The following is a 27,877-nucleotide window of genomic DNA, read 5'->3' as shown; positions in this document are numbered from 1 at the left end:
ACCAGTGTGGCAGAACCACCTAATCTAATGCCTCACAGGAGTGCTTGTCTTCCATTAGACACTAAGCACTCGAGGGAGAACACTAAATTACTCGGTTCCGTCGGGCACACCCTAGGGGAGAACCTGAAAATCCATATTTTTGCCATCAGGATCACAAATGAGAGAACAAAGCTTACATCATTCTTAACCATTTCATACATCCCTTTTAGTACAACATCAGAGTATAATAGTTATTGTATAACAGCGGAATATAATCATATTATCAGAGTTATACATAATTTAATGTACAGCGGAATTTAAATATGTGATCAGAATTATAGTGGAAATAAACATCTATTAATGATATGATGAAGTATTGATATATAAACTACTACAACAGATTATGAAACTTTCATTTATAAAAACATTTGGTGAGAGTTATAAATAAAAACTACGATCGCGACGTAAAGGAATCCTCGCTGAGCCCACCAGGAGGAATCCACACACAAGGGTCAGCTCTAGCATCAACCTATCACCTGCAACAGGGGAATAAAACCCTGAGTACTCAATTGTACTCAGCAAGACTTACCCGACAGGAGAAAAGAAAAGACTCTAAAGATATGCAAGGCTATCTGGCTTGTGGGTTGCATTTACAGGAAGCATTACTAAGCGTGCGTCCTTATATTCGATTTTTATTAATAGCTGCATTGGTTCATTAACTAACCATTCTATGTAAGCACCTGTGCTACTTTCAAGCAGGTGGTAAGCAATCCGATTTCCTTTTCCATCTTTCATCTTTCATCTTCAGTTCTTACTACGATGCTAAACCGTAGACAAGTCGTACCAGATTTCCCGGTGATTCGTGAATCAATGCCCCCAGCTGGGTACCCCGAAAACACACGCCCCGCTTGTACCCAAGGCACAAGCAGGACCAACCCATCACTCTCCTATCCTGGGTGTCCAGGTCCCATCCAAACTGGGACTCCAAGCCCCCGCCCCTGAGTCCCGGACTCAGTGCGGTGCAAGGACCTCCTCCACCAAAATAAAACCCTAACAGTCGGTCCAGAAAGAGCCGGATCCACGACAAGAGAGCAATAAGTCTTCCTAGCGCCCATACACAAGTATGTGCTCGGGATAATAAGTCTGTGACCTGCCTAGAGTCATATGCAACGATCGGTCCTTAACCGACCAGACAGGGAAAACGGTGTAACCAAGCTATGACCCGCCTCCACGGCGACACAACTTCTTACACCCACCAATACCCAAACCACATCCCTGCCCGGTCACCATTTTCATTTCCACCATTTTATGTATTCCAAGTGATAGTAATACAGTAATATATTTCCTATCTCTCGCGAGTGACAGGCAATCACTCGACTTCTACCGGAGTCCTATAGCATAGCAATCTACACGATCCTATCATACTAGTAAGACTCATAGGATAAAGATATGTATATGCAAGTGGGTTTCAATCAACTCCTCAAAACTTAATGCACAAATATAATTTAAACTACAGAAAGTAGGGGTTATGCACCAGGGCTTGCCTGGGTAAAATATAACCAAAAGTTAGCATTCCATCTTCGTGGTATGATCACCATAACATCATCTTTCATCTACTCCAGTTGATACCATCGATCCACCGTTGTTCCTATTATGATATGTATTGATGCAAATGCATAGATGTAAATAATCAACGGCAGCCAAAATTCTTAGAAATCCAACCACGCTTCCAAAAATACCATTTCTCCAGCAACTCCCGATGACTCCACGATCCATCGACGTCCCTCCGACGGCGTCGAACTCGCGGTACTCGGCAAACAGACCCAAATAAATATTCACATAAATTCAACTGCGTTCCAAAAATTATGAAACTTTTATGGATAGGTGGGTTTCGATTTTAGATGAATTTAGGAAGAAGAAGTGATGGAATCAGAGTTAGCATAGTGGAGATATTAATTGTGCAAGGTGGCTGCTAATTAATCACGAGGAGAGAAAATGAAACGTGATTAGTGGCCACGAGCTGCCGCAGGTTATTAGAAAGGGAAAAGGAATAAAGAAATGGGTGGAGTGGATTAATGGCTCATGACTCTTGACTTTAAGTGTATAGGAGCTGAGTTGGTTCTCGGCTTTGCTACTAGCACATGGCATAGGACAAGCTGCTGCTGTGGACTTAAACAAAGAGCAGAGCGGGTATACGGCTAGGATTCTTCGAGAGAGACACAGAGAGCACCGAGTGTTTGTGCTCCTCAGCTCGTCCACCATGGACAGCTGCTGGACTTTCGCCTGATGGCGATTCTGGCCATGACATCCAAATCTAAGGGCATGGGGAGGTAGAAAGGAGGTAGGGGATGTATGGGGACTATCTACCTTGGTCTATTGTAGCTCGAGGAAGGAGATCAACAGAGCGTAGCCTTCCCAGGCAAGAACAGAGAAACTCAATTTAGAGAGTAAGATGGTGAGCGGCGGAGTGGGATGGCTCGACAGGCTTGGCGCGTCCTTTATAGGCAGGAGATGCGGGGCTGGAGGTGGAGCTGGCATTTGGCTAGCTAGTCATGTGAATTGGATTTCACATGATGAACTTGGAGTGGGTCTTTGGTCATGAGTGCATTAATTCAAATGATGGACATTGAGTGGTCTTTGGACTTGACGAGCACATCAGGACTAGAGTGTGCTTTGGGCTAAACATGCTTGGTGGTGAGGTGCTGATTCATTCATGCAGGTCAAAGAATTAATGGGGAAGGAGACCACAGGTCAAGGAAACATTAGAGAATAAGAAGATCAATTGCAGATTAGCTACCTCAGCTGATTATTGCAGCTCGGGAGAAATTGATAGACGCAACTTTCACAGACAAGAACAGAGAAACTTGATTTGAGAGAAGCAAGTGAGCAGTGGAGCAGAACGGCTCGGCATAACCTTTTAATGGCAGGCGACGCGAAGGCGCGACAGCGACGCGTCGTAAGGTTAGCGGCTAACTAGCTTGCTTAAAGGTAACAAAGCGATGCTGCGCACGACCGTGGCTTTTTCGGATGAACAGTGTTTCTACGATGCTACAGTGTTTTCCACGTCGCCGCAGTGTTTTCTGCGTGGCCTGTGTGCTTCGTAAGACTCCGGGGACAGTGCCCGACATGCAAGACGGTGCCGGACGCAGTGAACCGTGTTGGATTCCAGGCGAGTATGGTGCACGCCGAAAAAATAAATGAAGCTGTTGCGCTCTCTTTCTCGTCAGTTCGTGCTTAACAAAATAAACCCGTGAGTTTATATGTATCGTTCTATTTATTAATGGATTTTATTTTATTTATAAAAGTTAATTTTCATGCTTAATCTAACCGAACAAAACATTCTCTAGAATCGTCGTCGGACATTCCTAAATATTTCTACACACTGCGTAATTTATCTTGAGCGTTGATTTGAGTCCACGAAACTAAGTCACACGGGATTCACTTGTCGCAGCAAGTACGTTTTAAATTAAAAACCCGAAAAACTCGTTTCGAAAATTTTTCTTAGGCCTAAATCGCGGTGCTAAATAAACTCGTAACACCAGGGGTGTTACAACCAGGGAGCACTGTATCATCATCTGCAAAGTCATCCAAAAATGAATACGAAGAGGCAAGGGTGCTAGTACGAGCGGCATAAGGAAATGTGAGCTCGTCGAACACGACATGCCGGGACATGATAATTTTGTTAGACTTGAGACAAGACAACGGTAGCCCTTGTGATCGGAGGGGTAGCCGAGAAAGATGCACTCGGTGGATCGTGGCGCAAGTTTGTGAGGAGTGGTAGTCGATAGGTTGGGATAACAGCGACATCCAAAAGCCCGGAGGTGGGAATAGGACGGCTTGGAGTCGAACAAAGCCTGGTGTGGAGTGAGATTTTTGAGGACTTTTGTGGGGTGGAGGTTAAAGAGGTGGGTGGCTGTGTGTAAGGCATCGGCCTAGAAGGCGGGAGGAAGACTGGCTTGAATCAACAATGTTCGAAGAATATTGTTGATTGAGTGGATGACACGCTTAGCTTTTCCATTTTGTGGTGAAGTGTGCGGGCAAGAGAGTCGGAACCGAATTCCCTGGGAAAGAAAAAATGAGCGAGCAGCGTGGTTATCAAATTCACGACCATTATCGCATTGGAAGAAACTGATATGACACTGAAAATGTGTTAACACGTAGGTGTGAAAATCATGAATAGTGGAAAAAGTGTCAGATTTTAGTTTCAAGGGAAATGTCCAGAGATAATGAGTGAAATCATCTAAACACGCCAAATAATATTTATTGCCGGACACACTAGGAACCGGAGAAGTCCACAAATCACAATGAATAATCTCAAAAGGGCGCTGAGTGCGCGTTAAAGATGTAGAAAACGGCAAACAAAAATGTTTTCCTAACTGACACTCATGACAAGGAGTGGCAGGTGTTTTATCTGGGGCGATAGAGATGGCGTTGGCTGACTTCAATTGAGAGAGAACTTTGGCGCTTGGATGGCCAAGGCGACGATGCCAAATGTCTTCTGCAAGAGCCAGCAACACGGTGCGAGTGGAGGTGGGTGGCGTGAAGAAAGGGTACAAATCGCCGGAGCTATTGCACCGATAGAGCAGCGCCTTAGTTTTTAGATCCTTCACAGACAAACCAAACGGGTCAAATTCCATAGACACAAGGTTGTCAATGGTAAACTGGTGCACGGAAATAAGATTGGTGACTAATTGAGGAGAAACTAAAACGTTGGATAAAGAAAACTACTGGGTAGGAGAGGGAAAAACAACACTGCCACGAGCGGTGATGAGAATGGAAGAGCCATTGCCGACAAGAATATTTGTGGGTGTGTGGGAAGGAGAAGTGGAGGAGAGAATACCCTGATCGTTGGAGAGATGGGAGGACGCACCGGAATCCATGAACCAATCGGGTTGCTGCAGGGTCATGGAGTTCAGTGTGTTGATCAAGGCAGTGGGATCCCAGGTGTTCATGGCGGACGTCGTTGCAGCTGCTGCAGGCACGCTGGAAGTTGGGAATCCGGGAGGGGTGCCAATGAACATGGCCTGATGCGGAACGCTGGGACGTGGACCAAGCACGCCCTGGGTAGGCTGCATTGGCCACATCTGGAAGGTGCCGGTGTAGGGGTTCAGGAACGGACGGAAACCGCCGAAACCGCTAGGCGCGCTAGACCTGCCGGAGGATGGCGCACTGTTGCAATTTTTTTCTTGTTCCTGTTCTTGTTGTTGTTCCGCGGCGTAGAAGAGGACTGCTGGGGCGCCGAAGGGGAAGCGGGCGGCTAGGGCGCTGGTGGTTGAGGTGCCACCACCAGCGCTGTTTGTTCGCCAGGCTGCGGTGTCTTGAGGTCCACCTCCTCAAGTTCCAGCATGGAGCACGTAGTGCTGAACGTCGGCAGGGGATCCCAGGATTTGATGAGGGTCCCCATGTGACGAAGAGTTGGACTTAGGCCTCGAATGAGCGTGAGGACCAGAGTTGGCTCATTGATGGGGAATCCGAGATCGGCGAGCCCATCGGCGTACGACTTGAGGCGCTCGCTGTAGTCGGAGAAGGAAAGGTTGCCTTGCGCGAGATTGCGGAAGTCCGCTTCCAACGCAAGGGCCTACGACGACTTGTTGTTCTGGAACTGTGCCTTGATCGCCAGCCAGATGGTGCGGGTGTTTGCGCCGGGCATCATCACCTTGTTCATCAGCTTCGGAGAGATGGACGGGTAGAGGAGGGATTGGACAGAGAAATCCATCGTCGTCCACACCGGCGTGACTGGGTCAGGCACCGGCATACCATCGATGTGGTGACCAGCGCCGAACTTGTCGAGGAGGGTGGTGAAAAGCTCACGCCAGGCACGATAATTGGGCGGGTGAAGTTCCAGTGTGATGGGGAGGTGAGTTTTGATATTGATGGTGGCGAGAGAGGCAGCAGGATTCGGAGGGGCGACGGCAGGAAGGACTGCGGCGAGGGCTGCAGCAAGAGCCACAGTGGGATCGGGCATGATCTCGTCGTCGACCATGGCAAGAGAGAGGAGGACGGGCCACCGGGTGGGTGGACGCGTCGTGAGGGGAACACGCGCGGAGAGGGGTGGCGGCGCGAGGAAGAAGAGTCGTGGCCTGGGCGTGCGATCAGCAGAAGCGGAGGATCGGGTATGCGGCTGATACCATGTTAGAGTGGGAAGATCAGATTGGGGGCAAAGGCCACACTGGGCAACAGCCAGGGGCGCCAATATATATAAGCCAATGGGCTAAATTACAGGAGGTGATAGACACCAACGGTAGCTTACTATACAAGCCTACCATACATGTGTAACAATATTCCAACACTTATGAATGATATATTGGGTACCTACCTCCGAAAGTTTGTCCTAGTTTTCTTAGATGATATCTTAATTTACATCAAAACCTGGAACCAACATGTGGACCACATACAAAAGGTATTATCAATCCTTCAAAAGAGTGCAGTATATCTCAAAAAATCTAAATGTTCATTTGGCCAAACAACGGTGGGATACTTAGGCCATGTTATATCAGACCAGGGAGTGGCAGTCAACCCAGATAAAATACAGGCTATCTCCTCTTGTCCCCAAACCAACAACAATGAAACAGCTCAAGGGATTTTTAGGATTGGCGGGATACTACAGAAAATCCATCAAAGATTTTGGCCCCATTGCTAGACCTCTCACACAACTATTAAGAAAGGACTGTTTCAGGTGGACAGAATTGGCAACAACAGCATTTGAGCAACTGAAATAGTTCTCTCTACAGCACCGGTACTCCAGCTACCTGATTTTAATAAACCATTTATTGTCGAATGTGATGCCTCTTCGGTGGGATTTGGTGTTGTGCTACATCAGGAAGCAGGACCGACCGCTTTCATCAGTCGCATGATTGCTCCACGACATGCTAAATTAGCAGCTTATGAAAGAGAATTAATTGGTCTAGTCACAACAGTTAAGCATTGGAGACCCTACCTTTGGGCCCGTACATTTATAATTAGGTCAAATCATTACATCTTAAAGTACATCCTAGACCAACGACTATCAACAATCCCACAACATCAATGAGTCAGTAAGTTATTAGGATATGATTTCTCTTTGAATATAAACCGGGCAGACACAATATAGTGGCCGATGCTTTATCCCAGAAAGAGATTGCAGCATCACTAATGTCATTATCAGAGATCCAATTTCCAATATTCAACCAACTCAAAGAAGAAGTATCCACCAATGACGAGGCCACAAAAAATGTTGCTGCCATCAGCAAAGGACTCTCTCCATCTTGAAAACTGCAGGACGGACTCATTCTTTATAAAAGGCGAGTACATGTTCCAGCATCCTCTCCAATTCTTCACGATATACTTCACGCTATTCATGATGCTACTCACGAAGGATCAGAGAAAACACTCCATAGATTCAAACTGACTTTGCACACTCCCAAAGCGAAACAGACTATCCAACAATTCGTCAGTAATTGTATGATGTGCCAGCGCAACAAGACGAAACATCTTCCTCTAGCTGGATTATTACAACCACTGCCAATACCAGAACAAATTTGGGAAGATATATCCATGGACTTTATTGAGGCATTACCAAAGGTGGGAGAGGTAAATCGGTCATCCTAACAGTGGTGGATCGTCTATCCAAATATGCTCACTTCATCCCCTTGGCCCATCCATATTCAGCAACCACAGTAGCTCACACCTTCTTCTCAGAGATAGTTCTACTCCATGGATTGCCCCCACTCAATTGTCAGCGATAGAGATGTGGTATTCACTAGCAGGTTGTGGACAGAACTCTTTCAGTTGTCAGGAGTGAAATTGCAGATGACATTAGCCTACCACCCACAATCTGATGGTCAATTGGAGGCAGTCAACAAAATTATTACTATGTATCTTAGATGCTTAACCAGTGACAAACCCAAAGATGAGATACGATGGCTTCCTTGGGCGGAGTTCTGTTATAATACAGCATACCACCAATCCATCAAAACAACACCGTTCAAACTGGTTATGGAAGACATCCTCCACAATTGAAATTGTACAGCCCAGGTGATGCTATAATACAATCAGTTGACGATCTCCTGACGTGACAGATTTCTAGAACAAACCAAACTCTGCCTCCAATTACTAAAGCAAGCACTATGATCAGAAGCATACTGACCGGTAGTTCAACATAGGCGATTGGGTATGGCTCAAACTGATGACTCGATCAGCAGTAGCAATAGCCACAATACAGAAAGGGTAGTTAGCCCCTAAATATTTTGGGCCATTTCAGATCAGCGAGTGCATCAACTCTGTTGCTTACCGCCTCAACCTACCTGCCGACACTCGAATTCATAATGCCTTCCATGTCAACATGCTTAAGAAACACAACGGCCCACCACCAACAGAACCAGCACAATTGCCAACCCTGCATGAAGGCATAACTATTCTAGAACCAGAACTCATGTCGAAATCTAGAATCTACCAAGGCCAACTACAAATATTGATCAAATGGAAGAACCAGCCAGTAGCCAAATCATCATGGGAAGATGCTGAGCTGTTTCGGGAAGTCTACCTAGAATTTCAGCTCGAGGACGAGCTAATTCTTCAGGCAGAGAGAGATGTCATGATCGGCAAGACCTACACTAGGAGGAGTCAACATCCTAAGTCTACAGTTAGTGGCAAGTAAAGGGCAATAGGCTGATTTGTTATAATTTAGCCTTAATAGATAGTTAGGCTATTCGGCCAGGCCCATTAGTGATTGTAACCCCCCTTATATATATGAGGGAGACGCTTAATGAGAAACTAAGCAAGTTTAGGGTTAATCCCTGTATCCCTTCTCCCTTCCCCTTCTCTCCCTGCGCCGCCCTTCTCTTCTCTTCCCAGTCGCCGCCACCTTCTCTAGCTAGGCCACCGCCCCTCCCTGCCAGGCTGCCGACCATAGCAGCCAAGCCGCCGCCAGCCACCCTCAGCCGGGTGGCCACACAGCACGCCGCCGTCGCCCAACCCCTCAGATTGGCCCCATTCGATCCTACAGTAGTTGGGTAGTTGGGGATCATCAGGCGTGTTACACTACTGAAAGGTCCTAATATGGCTAGAGGGGGGGTGAATAGCCTATTTAAAAATCTACAAATCAACTAGAGCAATTTGATTAGTATGACAAATAGCGTAATGTAAACTTGCTCTAGCTCTACAAGGGTTACAAGCCACCTATCCAACAATTCTAGTTGCAATGAATACTTAGGCACACAAACTAGCTATGTAATTACTCACTAAGAGCTCTCAACCTTGCTACTCTAAAGAGCTCAACTAGATGAATGTAAATAATAAAGCAAGCTCTCAATTCTAATTACACTAAAGAGCTTGTATCAACTAGTTTGCAAGAATGTAAATGAGTGAGTAGAGTGATTATACCGAAGTGTAGAGGATGAACCAATCACAAGATGAATATATAGCCAATCACCGGGAGAATGACAAAGAAGAGAGACAATCGATTTTCTCCTGAGGTTCACGTGCTTGCCAACACGCTACGTCCCCGTTGTGTCGACCAACACTTGGTGGTTCGGCGGCTAAGAGGTGTTTCACAAACCTCGTCCACATGATTTGACACCGCAAGAACCAACCCACAAGTGAGGTAACTCAATGACACGAGCAATTTACTAGAGTTACCTTTCGGTGCTCCGCCGGGGAAGGTACAACTCCCCTCACAATCACCGAAGGCGGCCACGAACAATCACCAACTCGTGCCGATCCTTCACCGCTGCTCCAACCGTCTAGGTGGTGGCAACCACCAAGAGAAACAAGCGAAATCCATAGCGCAACACGAATACCAAGTGCCACTAGATGCAATCACTCAAGCAATGCACTTGGATTCTCTCCCAATCTCACAATGATGATGGATCAATGATGGAGATGAGTGGAAGGGCTTTGGCTAAGCTCATAAGGTTGCTATCTCAATAAAAATGTGCAAGAGTTATCCCTTGAGCCGGCCATGGGGCTATAAATAGAGCCCCCATCAAATAGAGCCATTGTACCCCTTCACTGGGCAAAACACGCTCTGACCGGACGCTCCGGTCATACCGACCAGACGCTGGCCCTCAGCGTCCGGTCGCCCGATGGACGCCACGCATCACCAGCTTCAAACGTTGTTCGTCAGATTTCAACGACTACAAAGCTGACCGGACGTTCCGGTCAAAACTGACCGGACGCTGAAGCCCCAGCGTCCGGTCGTTTCCAGTAAGCTCCCCGAGGCATGTTTTTTCGACCGGACGCGTCCGGTCCACCTTGACCGGACGCAGCCAGCGTCCGGTGCTCAACCCTAGCCACTGTGCCGTCTGACAGCTAGACCGGACGCAGCCTTTCAGCGTCCGGTCGCTGAGTGACCCAGCGTCCGGTCAGTAGACCAACGCCAGCATCATTTTGACCAACTCCATTTCAACTCTAACTTCTTTCACCCTTGCTCAAATGTGCCAACCACCAAGAATTTTGCATCCGACGCAATAGAAAATAGAAATTTCATTTTTCCAAAAGCGCCGAATGTGTTAGCACCTTGTGCACATGTGCAAACACCTTGTGCACATGTGTTAGCATATTTTCACAAATATTATCAAGGGTGTTAGCACTCCACTAGATCCTAAATGCATATACAATGAGTTAGAGCATCTAGTGGCACTTTGATAACCGCATTCCGATACGAGTTTCACCCCTCTTAATAGTACGGCTATCAATCCTAAATGTGATCACACTCACTAAGTGTCTTGATCACTAAAACAAAATGGCTCCTACATTTTATACCTTTGCCTTGAGCCTTTTGTTTTTCTCTTTCTTCTTTTCCAAGTTCAAGCATTTGATCATCATCATGCTATCACCATTGTCATGATCTTCGTCATTGCTTCATCACTTGGAGTAGTGCTACCTATCTCATAATCATCTTGATAAACTAGGTTAGCACTTAGGGTTTCATCAATTAACCAAAACCAAACTAGAGCTTTCAACTACCATTAAAGCAATCTTATACAACACATGGGTGAAATCTTTCCTTCAGTAGATCTTATGGCTACTCTATGAATTGAAGCCGCTTGATCTCCTTCATTTTCACCGTCTTCCCACCGCCTTTGCTTCACTATTATATCCAACCTATCTATAGTTAAAATCTCCAATGCAGGAGCATTTTCCACCATGTACAAAAGGAATTCAAGCTAGCCACTAGATCCTTCAAATCCAGTAATGAATAGGTCTTTGAGATAATTGTGTGGACACTGCGGAAATCTCGTGATCGGTTCATCTCCCACATATAAAGGGGCAAATATGCTAAACTGTAAGTTGGAATAACAAAATTAAGACATTTTGGAAGCTTAACAAGAGCTCTTTATGTACCCAAAAATCAAAGGCAGTAGTTTAAAGGGTGTCGACGAAATATAGTCGGCAGTCTACCTAGGGGTATGCCCAAGGTAGTAGATTAACGGCAGACAGATGCGCAAGCTACAAACAAGATGGTGACGCAAGACAAACACAAGATTTTATCCAGGTTCGGCCGCCATAAGGGCGTAATACCTACGTCCCACGTCTGATTGTATTGATGTATGTCAATGAGAGATGTTTTTTAGAGGGGTCCCCTACGCACCTTATATAGTCCAGGGGGCAGGGTTACAGATCTAGAAACTAATCCTAGTCAATTACAATTGTCATAGGTGGCCGAATAAGGATTCCTATTCTAACTGACCAGGATCTTACTTGACCTCCAAATCTGCCTTGATTCCTTGCGTGGGATTCCGAACGGATTGGCTGGGCCACGCGTTGTCTTCTAGTGGGCCAGACCCCCTAATCCGGGCTGGCCCAAGCATAGCCGTAAGGATATAGGGGTTAATACCCCCACAGCTAGTCCTCGAGCACCATGTATTATGCTGCGACATGTCGTTCGATCTCCTTCGACTAATGCGATCCGTCTTCATGTCATCTCCAACTGGTTGAAACATTGACCAATTAAATGTGCCAGCATTCTGGTCAGAACAGAAAGCAGTAGACCATGATTATAGCCGAAGATTCCGGTTGTCCGAAGAATGCATGGTGCTCTAAAGAAAAAAGGAAAAAGATTTCTTTCCTTATCAAGTGTGCCCACTTATATTTCTAAAAAGAAATGTAAGTGACCCTTGGACAATAGTAGTTTTGGCGAACAGTCATAGCGTATGGGTCGATAAAATAAGCACATTCACCGCAAGGTGAAATGTGCCCACTTAGTCCCCGAGCCTAGTAGTAGGTGACATAGGCATGTGGTGCTAGGGTCTAAAAAGAATTTCTACTGAAGTTAAGAATCCAATCGTCGTGCAAGCAATACGAGATGCACCGGTAGGTGCATCGTACCGATGTAGTCCCCAAGCTTGCTGGAAGGCGAAGTATAAGCCTTGTAGCAAGGTCTAAATAAATGCCTCTCGACTGTATGTGAGTACAAATCACATGTAGCTGAGGAGAGCGGTCTCCGAGCAGTGGTCGGAATAGTTCCTAAGCACAATATTGGTTAGAAAAATCCTTGAGCATGGTAGTGGTCGGAGCAGTCTCTGGGCACGGTAGTGGACTGAGCAGTCCCCGAGCATGATAGTGGTCTAATCTGTCCCCGAGCATAGTAGTGGTCTGGACAGTCCCTGAGCACGGTAGTGGTCTGGGCAGTCCCCGAGCAGTCCCTGAGCACGAGAGGTGCGGCGAAGAACCAAATACCACTTGATCTATTATCTTTTGTATTTATGTAATTACTTGCCCTGTCAAATCCAATCTGACATGTCTAGTCAAAAAAGTAGACGGGACAGCATGTCATACTGCCTTGTCTTTTCAAGCAAATAGTTACGTGGCACTTGTAAGTAGGTGTGTCAGCGTGGGCCCTCTCACACTGGTAACGAAGAGGCGCATACGCTGATAACAAAGTGACGCATATATTGGCATAGATCTCAAGGTTGTGAGAACAACCGTCTATGGCGTGTGCACACGTCTCCCAAGAATCTCGGGCAGACGAAATGGTAGAAATCTTGGTTAAATACAGTATAGAATTGGTAAGTTACTTTTTACTGAACCCCATTACCATTCGCAGCTGCAGCCTTCTTCCTCTTGCCAACCCTAGCTCCTCCAAAATCACCACCAATCAATCCTCCCCCGTTTCCTCGTTCATCAGCAAGGCCAGATCCATGGCGAAAAGTGACGCACAGAAGAAAGCAGGAGTCATGGCGAAGGAGTGGTGGAAATCGAGAAGCAACGAGCAGACCATTGAAGACCTCGTCATCATGGGAGTACTCCATAACAAGGAACTCATAGGATGGCGTGCGCCGGAGGGCGAAGGGTACCTCGATCCACAACTAGGTGAGATAGTGGTTTTTGAAGACTTCTTTAAGCGGGGTTTTGGGGTTCCAGTGCACCCTTTCCTTCAGGGCCTCTGTCTATACTACGAGATTGGGATTTGCAATCTGCATCCCAACTCGATTCTCCTTGTCTCCACCTTCATTCATCTTTGCGAAGCATATGGTGGCTTCTAGCCCCATTTTGACTTCTTTCGCCATCTTTTCTATCTACAGAAGAAAGGAAGCGGCGGCTCAAAGATAGTCGGAGGTGTGTACCTCAACCTTCGTGACGGGATGAAGGCCCAGTACCTGCACTGCCCATGGAACACGTCGCTTGACGACTGGTACAAGAAGTGGTTCTACATCCGCGAAGAGTCGAACACGATCACACTGTGCGACGTGGGGTTCATTCTGGAGAAGAGGACTAGCTGGTCGAAGAAGCCTGAGCGCCTAGAACAGATTCTAGAAATACTTGGGATGATCCCATGGAAGAAACTAGATGGTCCTAGCGTGGTCGGGAACTTCATTAGCCAAAGGATCCAGCCCTGCCAGAGGAGGGTACATCCCGGCTACGAGTACCAAGGCAGCGCAGACCCAACGAGGACGAGGCAGGAGGCGCTTGACAAGATCGAAGTCAGAGCCAGAATTGGAGAGCTATTTAACTTAGCTGATCCAAATTACGCCAGATTGAGCGACATCGAGCACGCTTTTAAGCTCGCCCGACCTCCCCCAAAGGTAACTCATCTTGTCTTGTACCGGTAGTCTTATATTGTAATAGAAACTTACTGTGTTCACTCCTATTTGTTTCCCATATTAATGGTTGGGATAGAGCAATAATGTTTGTGTCGCCACCCCCTGGTGTAGATGGGCCACAAGTTGCCGACCCAACCGCCCAGACCAGCACCGGGGTCAAAGACGTTGACTGGGCCATGCTCGAAGTTGGAGAGGAGGCAGCGGCCAAAGCTGCTGGTAAGCGGCCGGCGGCCAGCAAGCGTCATCAGGCGATCTTTACTCTATCGAACAATGACACAGAGGAGGGAGAGGATGCAGACATCCTTTGACTCGTTCCTCGAAAGAGGAGGAGGCAATTGGAGCCAACAGAGCAAGGTGGCTCCTCCGTGCTGGTGGGACCCACATCGCCGACCACTGCAGCGTAGAGGACAAGTGGCAGAGGGGTCGAGCACCAAGCCCCAGCGTCGGTGCTAGATGTAGAGCGAGACCAGGTGTCACCCGCACAGCACATGGAGCAAGCACGGCCGAAGAGACGCGCCTTCGCCACATCATTCCGTGCTTCCAAGATGTAAGTATTTGTAACCTTGATGTAAGCTTGCAATTTATATTGATTACGGTTGCCTTCTGAACTTATCTTGGATATACTAGGTTGGCGTCCACCGAAAATCCGGACCAACTAGCCAGGATCAGCATGGCTCCACTAGCAATTTCAGAGAAGACTGCCTAGCAGCCGGCCATGGAGGAAACCATAGCAGAAGGTCCGCCGGAGCCTGAGCACACAAGCAGCCAGACAACAGTCCCCAAGTAGGTGGTCGAGGGAAGAGCCGAGCCAAGCACAAGTGCTCCGAGCACCAATCCTGCTGAGGGCAACACCTCAGCACCAAGAGTAACAGAACAGATCGAGGAGCAGCGGCCGGAGGTGATAGCACAGAGCACATTTGTCGATGCTGCAGCCTGTGGAAAGGCCATAGTGATCACAGAAGCTGCCAACTCTGGACCAGCACCGATACTAGAAGAGGAGGCCAAAGAGGACGAAGTAGAAGAGGTCCTGGGTCATCCACAGGACAAGCGACAACATGTATATGTGTCGCGCTAGCGAAATGACCAATGGGTTGTTCATGAGGAAATCCCAGAGGTCAAAGAGACCAAGAAGGTTGAACGAGCGGCGAAACGACTGGTGACGGAGGTCCAGGTATGTTTTGCTTCATCACCTGATCTTGCTGTGTAGTCAAACTTTCTTACTTAGCTTTTTGCACATAGGACTTAATGAAGACCGCAAGGTATCGTAAGAAATGCTTTGACCAGATCGAGGGGATCACTGCAAGATATAAAGAGCTGACGGCGGAAGTGGAACGCTTGCGCCACCAACTTGAAACCACCAACCGTGAGAGGACGGAGCAAGAGTCCCAGAACCAAAACCTGGTCATCCAACTCAGTAACAAAGAGCAAGAAAGAACAAGTAAGTAGTCACTTTATCATAACGAGTGCATGACAAGTGTTGTTGCGTTGTTGGTAGTAACAGCTGTAGTGCAGGCTTAGAAGCCGAAGTGGTCCGTCTCTGAGAGGAGAACAATCGTGCGGTCGTGGAGTGTGATCGCCTGAAGGAGGATAATAGAAAACTGGCGCACGACCAGTTGCAGCTCTGGGACCACACGACCAAGATGAAAGAGGAACTGAAAAGTAAGTTTTCCAAGCCCCTTTGCTCACTTTTGTTGCCCGCTTTATCTTGTCGTGGTATGACATTTTAATGGCTTGTGCGGTTTGCAGTTTTAAAAGTCAATGCCAAGAAGCATATGGAAGCCGTGATGAAAGATCGTGACGGCTAGAAGGCACGGTGCCAAGAGATCACCGAGGATTGGGACACATGGAAAGACCGGTGCCAGGAGGTGGCAACGGGCATTTTGTCGGTCCTCAGCCTTATCGACCCAACACTTACAGAGGACGTGACATGGACGCCGTAGCTCGGACTGGTCGATAGATGCCGAAAGGCATGGGGATGGTTCCAAGAGTTTGTGAAGGAGGCGGGTGAGTACACAGGCGCACATGTGCTAAGCATGGTACGTGCTTACTACCCCTTGATCGATCTCAAGCGCCTGGAGGCTGGATACCTAGATCCAGACAAGGCTGAGGAGCTTCGGATGACCTAGCTGGACTTGTCTTCAAAAAAAAATTGGTGACATTAACCTATGTGGAGGCGGGATAGCACCTATACAGGGTATGCCATCAACAAGTCAGCTGGAAACGTTATCAGTTTTGAGCCAACCGGCGAAGCCTGTAGTCTCGATCAGCCAGGCATTAGTGGGGCCATCTCCTTAAGCTCGACCAGTACAAGAGTCCCTGGGACTCGAGCATGATGTCAGGCCCAACGAGCAGCAGGTGCCGCGTGACCCAACCAGCCAATAGTATAGGCTATAGCTGTAGAAGAAGATGTAGTTGTGTTATTGTAAACTTAGACCTTTTCAGGCAAGCTTGTAATAACATAACTATATATCAGCATAAGCTTGTTTGTTTTGTGGAAAACATATTTAAGCTTGGATCTCATGTTGGTGTAACTAAGTGAGAACATGTTAGCATTCTGTTTAGTTGTACCAGTTTAGTCGACACGTCATCCTGACAGGTTTGTATGGCCCCGGTTTGTCCTATGGTCGGAGTGTGAGGTGCGTAGCCTATGCACATGTAGACGCAGACAAGTCAAACCAGAGGGGACCTGCCGATCACCCCTAGCGTAGAGAGCAGATCCCATGCACGCATTGGGAAGAACCAGAGACAGGGCCTACTCCAAAAACCCAGGAAGAAATGGTGGTCGGTTTTGACTGGTTGAGTTAGGATAACAATAGACTTCAAAGTGACACATTAGAGTGGTCAGAGAAATCATAATAGCTTTATTGAATTAAATCAAAAGTACAAGAGGAGTACATATCTTAGTAGTTAAGCATAGAAACGCCTAAGCTTGTCAATGTGCCATGAATTGGGTACGTCCGTACCGTCCAGGTGAGCTAACCTATAAGACGTTGGTCGTGTAACTTCCTTGATCATGAAGGGCCCTTCCCATGGAGTTGCGAGTTTGTGGACACCAGCCTGATTCGTCTTCCACTTCAGGACCAGGTCCCCAACCACAAAGAACCGCTCCTTAACGTTCTTGTTGTAGTACCTGCGCAAAACAGCAAGGTATTTGGCTGTACGTACGCAAGAATCGAGCCGCTTCTCTTCTACACTATTCACTTCTAGCTCCCGTGCTTCATTGGCCTTGTCTTCGTCGAAGTTCTCTACCCGTGCTGATCTGAAGGCTATATCTGCTGGGAGCACTGCTTTAGCACCGTAAACCATAAAGTATGGTGATACACTGGTATTGCGACTGGGCTAGGTTCTGAGGCCCCAGACCATGGCTGGTAACTCTTTGAGCCATCTTCCGGGAGCTTTGTCATTTTCTCTGTACATCCTCTTCTTATGTGCGTCCAAGATCATACCATTTGCCCTCTCGACCTGTCCATTAGCTCTAGGGTGCGCCACCGAGACATATTTTACTACTATGCTTCTTTCATCGCAGAAGTCCCAAAAAGCGTTCCCGGTGAACTGAGTACCCAGATCAATGATGATGCTGTTGGGTATGCCAAAGCAGTGGATGACCTGGTCAATGAACGTGATAGCCTTTTCTGAAGATGCCTGTACTAGAGGCATGTACTCTATCCACTTAGAAAATTTGTCGACCAGCACAAAGACACATGTAAATTTCCTAGGAACCAGTTTGAAGGGGCCGATCATATCCAGTCCCCAGCATGCAAAGGGCCAAGAGGCCGGTATTGTCTAAATCTCGTGTGCTAGTACGTGGATTCTTTTGGCAAAGAACTGACAACCCTCACAATAGCGGACTAGCTTCTCTGCATCGGCTATGGTGGACGGCCAATAGAACCCTGCTCGGAAAGCCTTACCAACCAGTGTTCTCGAGGCCGTGTGGTTGCCACAGGAGCCAGAGTGGATTTGGTCCAGAAGATGTTCGCCATCCTCTTGGGTTATACACTTCATCAAGATTTTCTCCTTTGCGTTCTTGCGCCACAATTTGCCATCAACGAGCAGATACTGCTTACTGCGACGCATCAGGCGTTCGTTTTCTATCCGATCAGTGTAACCGCTACCATCTGTCAGGTACTTGATGAAAGGTACTCTCTAGTCAGGCTCCTTAGTGGTTGGAGGTGGTTCGATGGTGTTTGACGCCGGAACCATAGCCACCAAAAGCTGGTCTATAGGCTTGTCAACCGTGGGATCTTCCTCTTCGATGGAAGGCGTGAGCAGGTCTTGAATGAATACGCCATGTGGGACTGTAGCTCGGGATAATCCTAACTTTGACAGCGCATCTGCTGCTTGATTTTTGTCCCAGACCACATGTGTGTACTCGATGCCATAGAACTTGCTTTCTAGCTTTCTGATCGATTTACAGTATGCATCCATCTTTTCGCTAGTCGTATCCCAGTCCTTGTTGAGTTGGCTGACAACCAGGGCTGAGTCTCCATAGACATAGAGACATTTGACGCCGAGCTCGACTGCAATGCGTAGACCATGCAGGCATGCTTCGTACTCGACGGCGTTATTAGACGCCGGGAAATAGATTCTGAGGACGTATCAGAGCTTCTCCTTGGATGGCGACACGAAAAGGACTCCTGCTCCTATGCCGTCAATGTTGAGAGAGCCATCGAAGTACATCTTCCAATACTCATCGAGCCCTAAGAGGTAGGTGTGCTTAAGTCTGTCCACTCGACGATGAAATCGACAAGTGCCTGAGACTTGATTGTAGTACGGCTTGCAAATTCCAAGGAGAAAGGGCATAGCTCCATTTCCCATTTGATGATGCGCCCATTCGCATCCTTGTTGCGAATGATGTCTCCCAGAGGATACTCGGTCATGACCACCACCCGATATCCGTCGAAGTAATGTTTCAACTTTCGGGATGTTATCAATATGGCATAGATTAGTTTCTGGACCTGTGGGTACCTGGTCTTGGATTCATTGAGTACCTCACTGATGAAATAAATTGGTCGCTGTACCTTGTAGATGTGGCTGGGCTCGTCGCGCTCGACCACCATGGCAGTGGAGACCACCCGATTAGGTGTCGCAATGTAAAGTAGGAGAGTTTCATCTTCTCTAGGAGCACTGAGGACCGGAGGTGATGTAAGGTATTGTTTCAGCTGTGTGAAGGCAGCTTCTGCTTCCTCCGACCACTCAAACTTCTTGGATGCTTTGAGTAGCTTAAAAAACGGTAATCCTTTTCGCCTAATCTTGATATGAAACGACTGAGGGCAGCCATGCATCCGGTAAGCTTCTAAACATCCTTCACCTTTTTGGGCGGCTTCATGTCCAAGATAGCTTTAACTTTCTCCGGGTTAGGGCGTATGCTGTCGTGACTGACGACGTTGCCAAGCAGTATACCAGAAGGAACACCAAAGATGCACTTCTTTGGGTTTAATTTCCATTGGAATGTATTAAGGGCTGCAAAGGTGCGTTCAAGGTTGTCAACAAGGGTACATGCTTCCTTGGTTTTGACAACTACGTCATCAACATAAGCCTCGACAAGGTCGTCTTTTATCTCGTCTTTGAGGCAGGCCTGTATGGTGCGTTGGTAGGTAGCCCCTGCGTTCTTGAGTCCGAACGACATGGTTGTGTAGTAGTAAGCGCCAAAAGGCATGATGAAGGATGTCTTGATCTGGTCGTCCTTTTTCAGAGCGATCTGGTGATAACCAGAGTAGCAATCGAGAAAGGAAAGCAGCTCGCAACCGGCGGTTGAATCTACAACCTCGTCTATGCGAGGTAAGCCAAAGGGGTCTTTAGGGCAGTGTTTGTTGAGATCAGTGTAATCAACGCACATTCTTCATTCATTATTCTTTTTGCGTACAAGAATCGGGTTGGCTAACCACTCCGGATAATACACTTCTTTGATAAATCTGGCTGCCAAAAGCCATGTAACTTCTACCCTAATCGCCTTCTTCTTGTCGTGAGCGAACCGTCGTAGCTTCTGCTTGATAGGTTTGGCCTTGCCGTTGACATTCAAGGAGTGCTCGATCAAGTTCTGAGGTACACCAGGCATGTCGGTAGGTTTCCATGCAAACACACTCATGTTGCTCCTCAAGAACCTGACGAGCGCGTCTTCCTATTTAGGATCCAGGTTGGCCCCGATAAGGGCCATTTTGCTGGGATCACCATCGACCAGCTGGATCGCCTTGTGCTCCTTGGACTTGATGTTCTTGCATGGAGCCTCGAGCTCTGGGATCTCCAGGTGGTCGGCTAAGGTCTTCTTGGCGTCAAGCATGGTCTCAGCCATGCGAATAGAGAGGTCATGAGCCTCTGCTATTTTGAAGATGTCGTCCTCATAGGTATAAGCTGCGTATACGTTGCCCCTAAGAGTTAGAACCCCTTTCTCGGTAGGCATCTTGAGCACCAAATACCTGTAGTGAGGTATGGTCATAAATTTGGTGAGCGATGGTCGACAAAGAATAACATGGTAGGTGTCGTCGAAGTCAGCGACCACAAAGTTGACGTAGTCGGTGCGGAAGTGGTCCGGGGTACCAAACTACATAGGTAGCGTGATCTGCCCAAGAGGTGTAGAGCTCTGTCCGGGGAGGACACTCCAGAACTATGCCTCGTATGGTTTGAGATCCGCCTAGGTTATCTTCAGGGCTGGCAGACTATTCTTGAACAGTATATCAATGGAACTGCCGCCATCAATCAGCACTCTGTCGAATTGAACCTTGTTGATACAAGGATCGAGGACCAGGGGAAAACGTCCTGGCTCAGGTATTGCAACGCATTGGTCCTTTCTGCTGAAGGAGATCTCACGGTGAGACCAAGGAGGGAGCCGTGGATCGGCGACAAGGTTGTCGGTGTTGGCCACGTTCAAGCAGGTGCGGGCAAGCAGCTTGCGTTCTCGTTTGGTCTCAATGGACACTTTGCCTCCAATGATGGTGTGGACGCGATCGGTTGGCTTGACGTACTTGTGACGGGGATCTGCGTCGTCATCATCGTTGTCTTTGTTGCGCTATTCCCCTGCGTCGTTAGGCTTGTCGGACGAATCCGGAGCCTATTGATGCGTGTAGATAGACTTGAGAACGCGACAATTCTCCATGGCATGGTTTGACTTGGGGTGGAGCTAGCAGGGTCCTTTCAATGCTTTGGTGTAATCTTCTTCGTAGTTGCGACGTCCACCACCTTTCTTAACGGTGTTGACCTCGCCGTCGTCTTCCCGAGCACGCTTACCCCTGTAATCGTCACGGCGATTACACCGTTGATTACGCTGGTCGCGGTGGTCTCGGGGGTCGTTGCGCTGGTTGTGGCGATCAAAATTGTCGTTCCGACCATGGTTGTCGTGGTAGTCGTCGCGGTGTGGGGGGTGGTCGGAGCGTGGAACCCTTGCTGCTTCTTCGATGATTATCTTTTTAGCATCGTCGGCATCCGCATATATTCTTGGCAGTGGCCAGGAGCGCTGTGACTGATTCAGGTCTCTTGCGAAGGAGCTTGTCCCATAGGGCATCATGGAAGCGGGGACCAGTGATGAAAGCCTCGATTGCCTCATTGTCGGAGATTGACAGGACCTTGATGCGCATCTCTGAGAAACGCTGGACGTACTCGCGTAATGGCTCATCTTTCCGGTCTCGAATCCGCTGCGGATCATATTTGTTGCTGGGTTGCTCGCAAGTAGTAATGAAGTTGTCGATGAAAGCTTGCTTGAGCTCTTGCCAAGAATCAAAGTAGTTCGCCGGCAAGCTGACCAGCCATTGGTGACCTGCATGGCCGACAGCGATTGGGAAGTAGTTAGACATGACGTGCTCATCAGCCATGGCTGATCTGCACGCAGTTTCATAGAGCATGACCCATAATTCGGGGTTCTCCTTGCCGTCATACTTCTAAAGTTTTTCGAGCTTGAAGTTCTTGGGCCATATGACTTGGCGAAGGTGCAGAGTAAACTGCTTCAACCCCAGAGGGCCATGGGCAGTATCATATTCCATACGGCGATAGCTTTTGTGGGATGCACGATCATTGGCTCTTTGGTTGATGCGATCGCGCAGATCGCGTCCTCCGAGGTAATGGCGGAGATCGTTATTGCCATCACGGCGATCTCGGTTGCCATCCTGATTAACCCTGCGACCGTGGTTATTGTGGCGATTATCGCAGTTGTCTCGGCGGTTGTCGTCCCGAAAGTCGCGGCGGTTATCATCCTGACGATGGTTGTCGTCCCGACCACCATCATGGCCACTGTTTATGCCTTGACGGTTGTCTGATGGGTCGTTGTTGCGTGAGCCACGTTGGTTGGGTGGCTGTGAGCGACTTGAGTACTGGCGGCTATGGCTTGATTCGACTGAGACGGATGGAGCCCGAGCTTGATTTACAATCTCTGCGATCTAGGCCATGGCGGCCGTCAGGTAAGCTTGTATAACATCACGAACTGCCTATGTTTCCAGGGTGTTGGGTAGTCGTTGCATTGTCGCCATAGCAACAGCTACATTGGCGCTTGGAGTCCTGAAGACCTGCTTGTCCCCCACCCTGTCAAAGGCATTGTTAAGGTCGTGTGGCTGGACCCTTATGCGTCGGGCCTCCTCTTCTGCCTCGGCTTCAATTTGTCGGCGATTAAACCGGTCAATATTGCGTGCTTCGTGTGCTAGCCTTTCTTGTTCTGTTTCGTCGACTGCCGGTGGTTCGTCATTACTGACAACATTGATCAAGTCTCCTCGCCTTGGTAGGAAGGATGGGAATCGCAGGAATCCTGGGGCGTGGTCTGGGATATCCAGATCGTATTCAACGCCTTCATCGGCATGATGCTGGAGCTCGGTGTGAATGGAGGCATTAGATGCGATGCCAGACGAGGAGCTTGAGCCACCCTCTTGAACTGTGTGGACCGATCCTTCTTGATAATCCTCAATTTGGACCATGTTGACGAAGTTGCGCAGGTCGTAGGGCTGGACCTGGTGGTTCTCCATCGAGGATTCGTACTCGGAGAGCCAGAGACCCGTCGCAGGGGTTGGCCAGCAACGAACGGAGCGCCCTTCAGGAGTAGATGTGACCACGAGATCCGTACCGAGTCGTGCAGGACGATTGGCCTGAGCTGGTCGGGTAGATCCGTTGTGGGTTGTAGTTACCTGCTCATTAGGTTGACTTTGAATCGAACTTACCAGAGCCAGGGTTTTGGCAAGTTTGGTGCCGACCCGATCGATGGAGTCGAGCAAGTCGGTGTTGTCGATCTGCATCTTTTTGTAGCAAGGAAGCGGACGATGGGTTGTCGGCATGGCTGAAGACGACGCTGACGTGGTCGGAGCCAGATCCACCGTGGTCGGAGCCAGATCCACTGTGGTCGGAGCCAGATCCTCCGTGGTCAAAGCCGTAGCCGATGCAGGTGAAGCAGTGGTCGGTGCAGATTGAATCCACACCTCCTCCGGGGTCATGGTGGTGAAGTCGTCGGAGCCGGTGGTCCAGGTGATCTGGCCGATGGTGAACGTGAGGCCGTTCGGCATAGCCATGAAACCGGGGATGATGACCATCTTGTTCGCCTGGAGAGCAGTACGCACACCCCCTACCTGGCGCGTCACTGTCGACGAAATATGGTCGACAGTCTACCTAGGGGTATGCCCAAGGTAGTAGATTATCGGCAGACAGATGCGCAAGCTACAAACAAGATGGTGACGCAAGACAAACACAAGATTTTATCCAGGTTCGGCCGCCGTAAGGGCGTAATACCTACGTCATGCGTCTGATTGTATTGTTGTATGTCAATGAGAGATATTTTTTAGAGAAGTCCCCTGCCCGCCTTATATAGTCTGGGGGGCAGGGTTACAGATCTGGAAACTAATCCTAGTCAATTACAATTGCCATAGGTGGTCGGATAAGGATTCCTATTCTAACCGACCAGGATCTTGCTTGACCTCCAAATCTGCCTTTGCGCGGGATTCCGAACGGATTGGTCAGGCCACGCGTCGTCTTCTAGTGGGCCAGACCCCCTGATCCGGGCCGGCCCAAGCATAGCCGTAAGGGTATAGGGGTTAATACCCCCACAAAGGGAAAAACAATAAATAAGAGGACGTGATGGAGAGAAATAAAACATTTCATCCTGAGAAAGCCGATGAATGCTGATATACACCTTGTTAATGATTTTACTAGTTACAGCAGTGTGCTTGGGAGTTATAACGTTAGAGCAGTGTGCTCGGGGGTCTCCCCTTTCCGGTCCGTATTCGAATCCTGGTACAGCTTCTTATTAGAATGCACCAGAGGGTGTCTTCCCCTCTATGGTCGAGTTTTTTTTTAAATTATGTTACCCAATTAAAATTTTAGCCACTGAAAAAAAATCTATTGAACAAACCAATAGAATGGTTTTCTCTCTCTTTCAAGACACAATAGTTAATTTCAAGCAAGGATGGTGCATTTAAACCCCAAGAAGAGTAAACAAATCTACAGTCCATCTGCATCAATCAGCTCTCTCCTGCACCTTCAGTAAAACCTGTTGGGATATACTTGGTATCTGCTGTAACCTTTCTGTTGATATTATTGACGGATTCTATACCAGTAGTCATTCATCCCCATCACACAAAAACGTTGACTGATCAATATTTGGTGTCGGCATATTGGATTCAGAGGAATATAAAGCGCTTTCTATCAAGCATAGATGGAGAGAATGCTCATTGAAGACATGTGTCTGCTATAGGAAAGTCTCTAAAATGCATCCAATTTATTGACTATTTGAAATTAGGATATGGAGAAGGGACAAGAGATGAATCCTTAATGGCTGATGCTTGAAATAGCTACTTCGGTAATATGAATTAGTAGTATAGTACAAATACATTATATGGCGGTGCCAAGGAATAATAGTCACATATACATTAGAGGAAACCAGAGCACTTACACGCATCTCGAGCTTTTCAATGAAAGGAGCAGACCTTAGGAAGGAGATCAAAGAAAGGGTGCCAACATCTTCACTAAAGAATAACACCAATTTTAAGAACTTCAGGTGAGAAAACTTGCATCGGTGATCTATTAGACAGGGTAGCTGCAAGACAGTAAATCAAACATCACGGTGAAAAGGAGAAACAATAAATCATATCTAAAAGTGTAGAACAACAAACCTCTGGTGGTTTACAGGAAGTATCAAGGGTCAGATTCTCCACATTTATAAGCACATTAGCAAGTTCGGTGAAAACTTGCTCAAGAGCTACTATATAGATAGACACGTCTGCAGTTTTCAGTTTTGAAGATTTATTGAGGTCAATAGACACTGGGCATCCATCGTACACAAAATGTGTGAGTTTCGCAGCATGTATTGCTATGCTTGTTATCTCGCAACCTGCAACGTTCAAGTATAGCAGGTGTGGAAGTGGACCATTAACCTTTAGTTCATCACTGAGATGGCATCTAATAATACTCAACCACTCCAGGTTACGACACTTTGACAAGAAGATTTCAAGATCTTGTCCACTAACATGCACCAGGTGCAGATCAAGCTTTTTAAGGTTCATGAAACCACTGAATTTCATTGGTGGCTGGATATATCCAAAGCTGAGTTGAAATTGCTGCAAACGGTATATACATCCAATGTCTAAAAGTTCAAATGGAAATCTGTACCGATCGACACGGCCGCGAAATTTTTCTGGTGTCAAATCAAAAGCTAGGGACTTTGTCCATGATGATACAGCAAAACTAATCCAGTTATTTAGATGTTCTACCAGCATGGAGTCAAAATCAATTTTTACCGCAAGCTCTTCTACCACTGTGCCATGGCATTGTGCCAAGACTGCATTAGTATTACTGATGAACTTTTGGATATATTGTTGTTTCCCACGCATACTCTTGCTACGTATTGTAGTCCCATCAAATCTCGGCTTGGGACAGACTGTCCATGAGCGTTTCCATTTCCTTGAAAGAGCACTAGTTCTTACAACCTCTTTCAGAGATAACTTTGATAAGATTGTACATCGGATGTCCTGCGGAAGAAACAATATCATAGTAGCACACAGGCTTTTTTTTAGATAAAGAGTAGCACACAAATTTAACAATGTAATATGCAAACCAGAGAAACCATGAGAATTGAACATTAGCATACCTCTGGAAGGTTTTCAAATGGATCACTTGCTATGTCCTTTTTGTTAATTTGTTCATGATGGACGCAATAAGATACAAGAACCGTGATCAGAACAGCATACAATTGATTGTTCGCTGCACCCTTTTCATAGGTTGATTTACGATGGGCGTGTTCTGAAATTGCACTGCAAAGGAGAATACTCCACAGTTGAAATTTGCAGTCTGCTGGCCCATCTTTAAGGTTTAATTTAGAACGGATGTGTTCTGATATAGCTCTCAGAATCAGAGGCCTACAACGTTGAAATCGATCATCTGTTGCTCTGTCTTGGCAGATTTGTTTTGCATGGCAGTGTTCCATTGTAGTTCTTCCAAGCATGAGAGTCAGAGTGTTCCCCATTCTAGTGATGAATAAGGAGAGGTTCTATGTTTAGATGTAATGTAATCTAATATTACGATAACAGAAGTGGGAAGTCGTATAAACAAAGCAAATGACATGTAGGCCTATTCAAGCAGGGTACTCCACAAAACAATTGTTTTACTGTAGGTACACCTGTATAGAAGTTTGGTTACCTTTGGACATCTTGGGCAACTAGGTGATAATCTAGTATAGTATAACAAAAGGCCGACGGCTGAAATAATTCAATGTTGGACTGTGCACTTATGTTTTCTCTTCAATCAGGTGTAAAGAAACAACGTATGGGGCAAATGCAATGATTTGTAACCTATGCATCTTCTGAAATAACATAACAATAGCCAATGGTAGGAGCCCATACAATAATTCCCCAATGAACTGGGAATAAAGTTGCTTACTTTACCAAGTAGCAGCCCCTTAAAAATAAAAGCCAATGTACATGTTGAAGCATTTACTGACTCTATGAACTATGAAGAAGGTCCAGAAAGTTAAAACGTACTAGGGGAGCGCTAGAGCATCAACTAGTGTGAGCAGAGCATCAAACAGAGCAAGAGCAAGGCACTGTGAAGAAACTAGCAGAGCAGAGGAAGAACACGGAGGAGAGCGAGAGGGTGCATGGAGTCACCGTCGGAGGTGGGGGACGGAAATACGGGGTCCAGCGGATTTTAGAACGGCACCGCCGGGCGGAGGAAAGCTGACGCCGGCTTGAGGAAGGGACCCGCCCGGCTGTGGCGATTTGGCGGCGGCGGGGCAGGGATTGCGGACAGGCGACGGCGGCTACGTATGGCGCGTCTACAGCGGCAGAAAGACAAAAAGGAGCGCTTTGGTTGAAGGCAGGCAAGTCGCGCCCGGATTCAGAGCTTTCCGCGCGCCGCCACGCACCCGAATTCCGAACACAGGTGGATCCGTGGAGGAGGAAGCCTAAACGGAACACAGGTGGCTGGCTGCTCCCCGTTCTGGCTCAGGCGCTCGCAATCGTCCGTAGCCTGCGGGCGACGTCGCGGATGGGGAGGTCTAATCTGCTTCATCAACTGCCGGGAGAGATGACTTAAATACGTTTTTTTAGTGCTTATTAGATAGATACGTATATATGACGTGATATATAGCGATTCCTATATCAATATCAATATCAATATATATTTTGTACGTATTTGATATAAAATAGATTTCAAAAGATTGTCTGCAGCTGCGGTTTGATGAAGTAGCTAAACTATTAACAGGAATAATACTCGTAGATAGACAGATCAGAAAAGATTGTCAGTTGCGGTGAGTAGTAGTGAAATATATTGCACAAACAACTATACGTAACACTCGTCAGCAGATCTACATTTCCTAGACTGAACAACACATGCAGCTGCCTGCTTGTTCCTGTTGATTTAATGATCTCTGACGGGGCGCTCATCGCCAGGCCATGGCCGCTTGACGTGTCCTCCCAATCTGC

The 27,877-nt window shown here is 47.5% G+C and overlaps 1 protein-coding gene across 1 annotated transcript; it reads right to left on the bottom strand.

Moving 5' to 3' along the window:
* Window positions 1–424: 424 nt before the first annotated feature.
* On the bottom strand, window positions 425–27,384 carry LOC136529871 (F-box/LRR-repeat protein At3g26922-like). Its single transcript, XM_066522924.1, has 5 exons — window positions 27,062–27,384; window positions 26,047–26,422; window positions 25,073–25,927; window positions 24,853–24,996; window positions 425–515 (listed from the first exon to the last, which is right to left on the bottom strand). The coding sequence occupies exons 2-5, from the start codon at window positions 26,419–26,421 to the stop codon at window positions 504–506; spliced, it is 1,386 nt and encodes a 461-aa protein (XP_066379021.1). The 5' UTR covers window position 26,422; window positions 27,062–27,384; the 3' UTR covers window positions 425–503.
* Window positions 27,385–27,877: the final 493 nt, after the last annotated feature.

The sequence above is a fragment of the Miscanthus floridulus genome, chromosome 19 (assembly GCF_019320115.1).
Source record: "Miscanthus floridulus cultivar M001 chromosome 19, ASM1932011v1, whole genome shotgun sequence".
Taxonomy (NCBI): domain Eukaryota; kingdom Viridiplantae; phylum Streptophyta; class Magnoliopsida; order Poales; family Poaceae; genus Miscanthus; species Miscanthus floridulus.
The sequence above is the reverse complement of the archived record's forward strand: the minus strand, read 5'-3'. Positions and strand labels throughout refer to the sequence as shown.

What these genes read in the sequence shown, in the direction of transcription:
- LOC136529871 (XM_066522924.1), bottom strand. Translation starts at nt 26,421, where the DNA reads ATGGGGAACACTCTGACTCTCATGCTTGGAAGAACTACAATGGAACAC. An exon ending in CATTTGAAAACCTTCCAGAG is followed by an intron (nt 25,928 to 26,046) that starts GTATGCTAATGT and finishes TTTCTTCCGCAG; the next exon opens with GACATCCGATGTACAATCTT. An exon ending in CTTCCTGTAAACCACCAGAG is followed by an intron (nt 24,997 to 25,072) that starts GTTTGTTGTTCT and finishes ACTGTCTTGCAG; the next exon opens with CTACCCTGTCTAATAGATCA.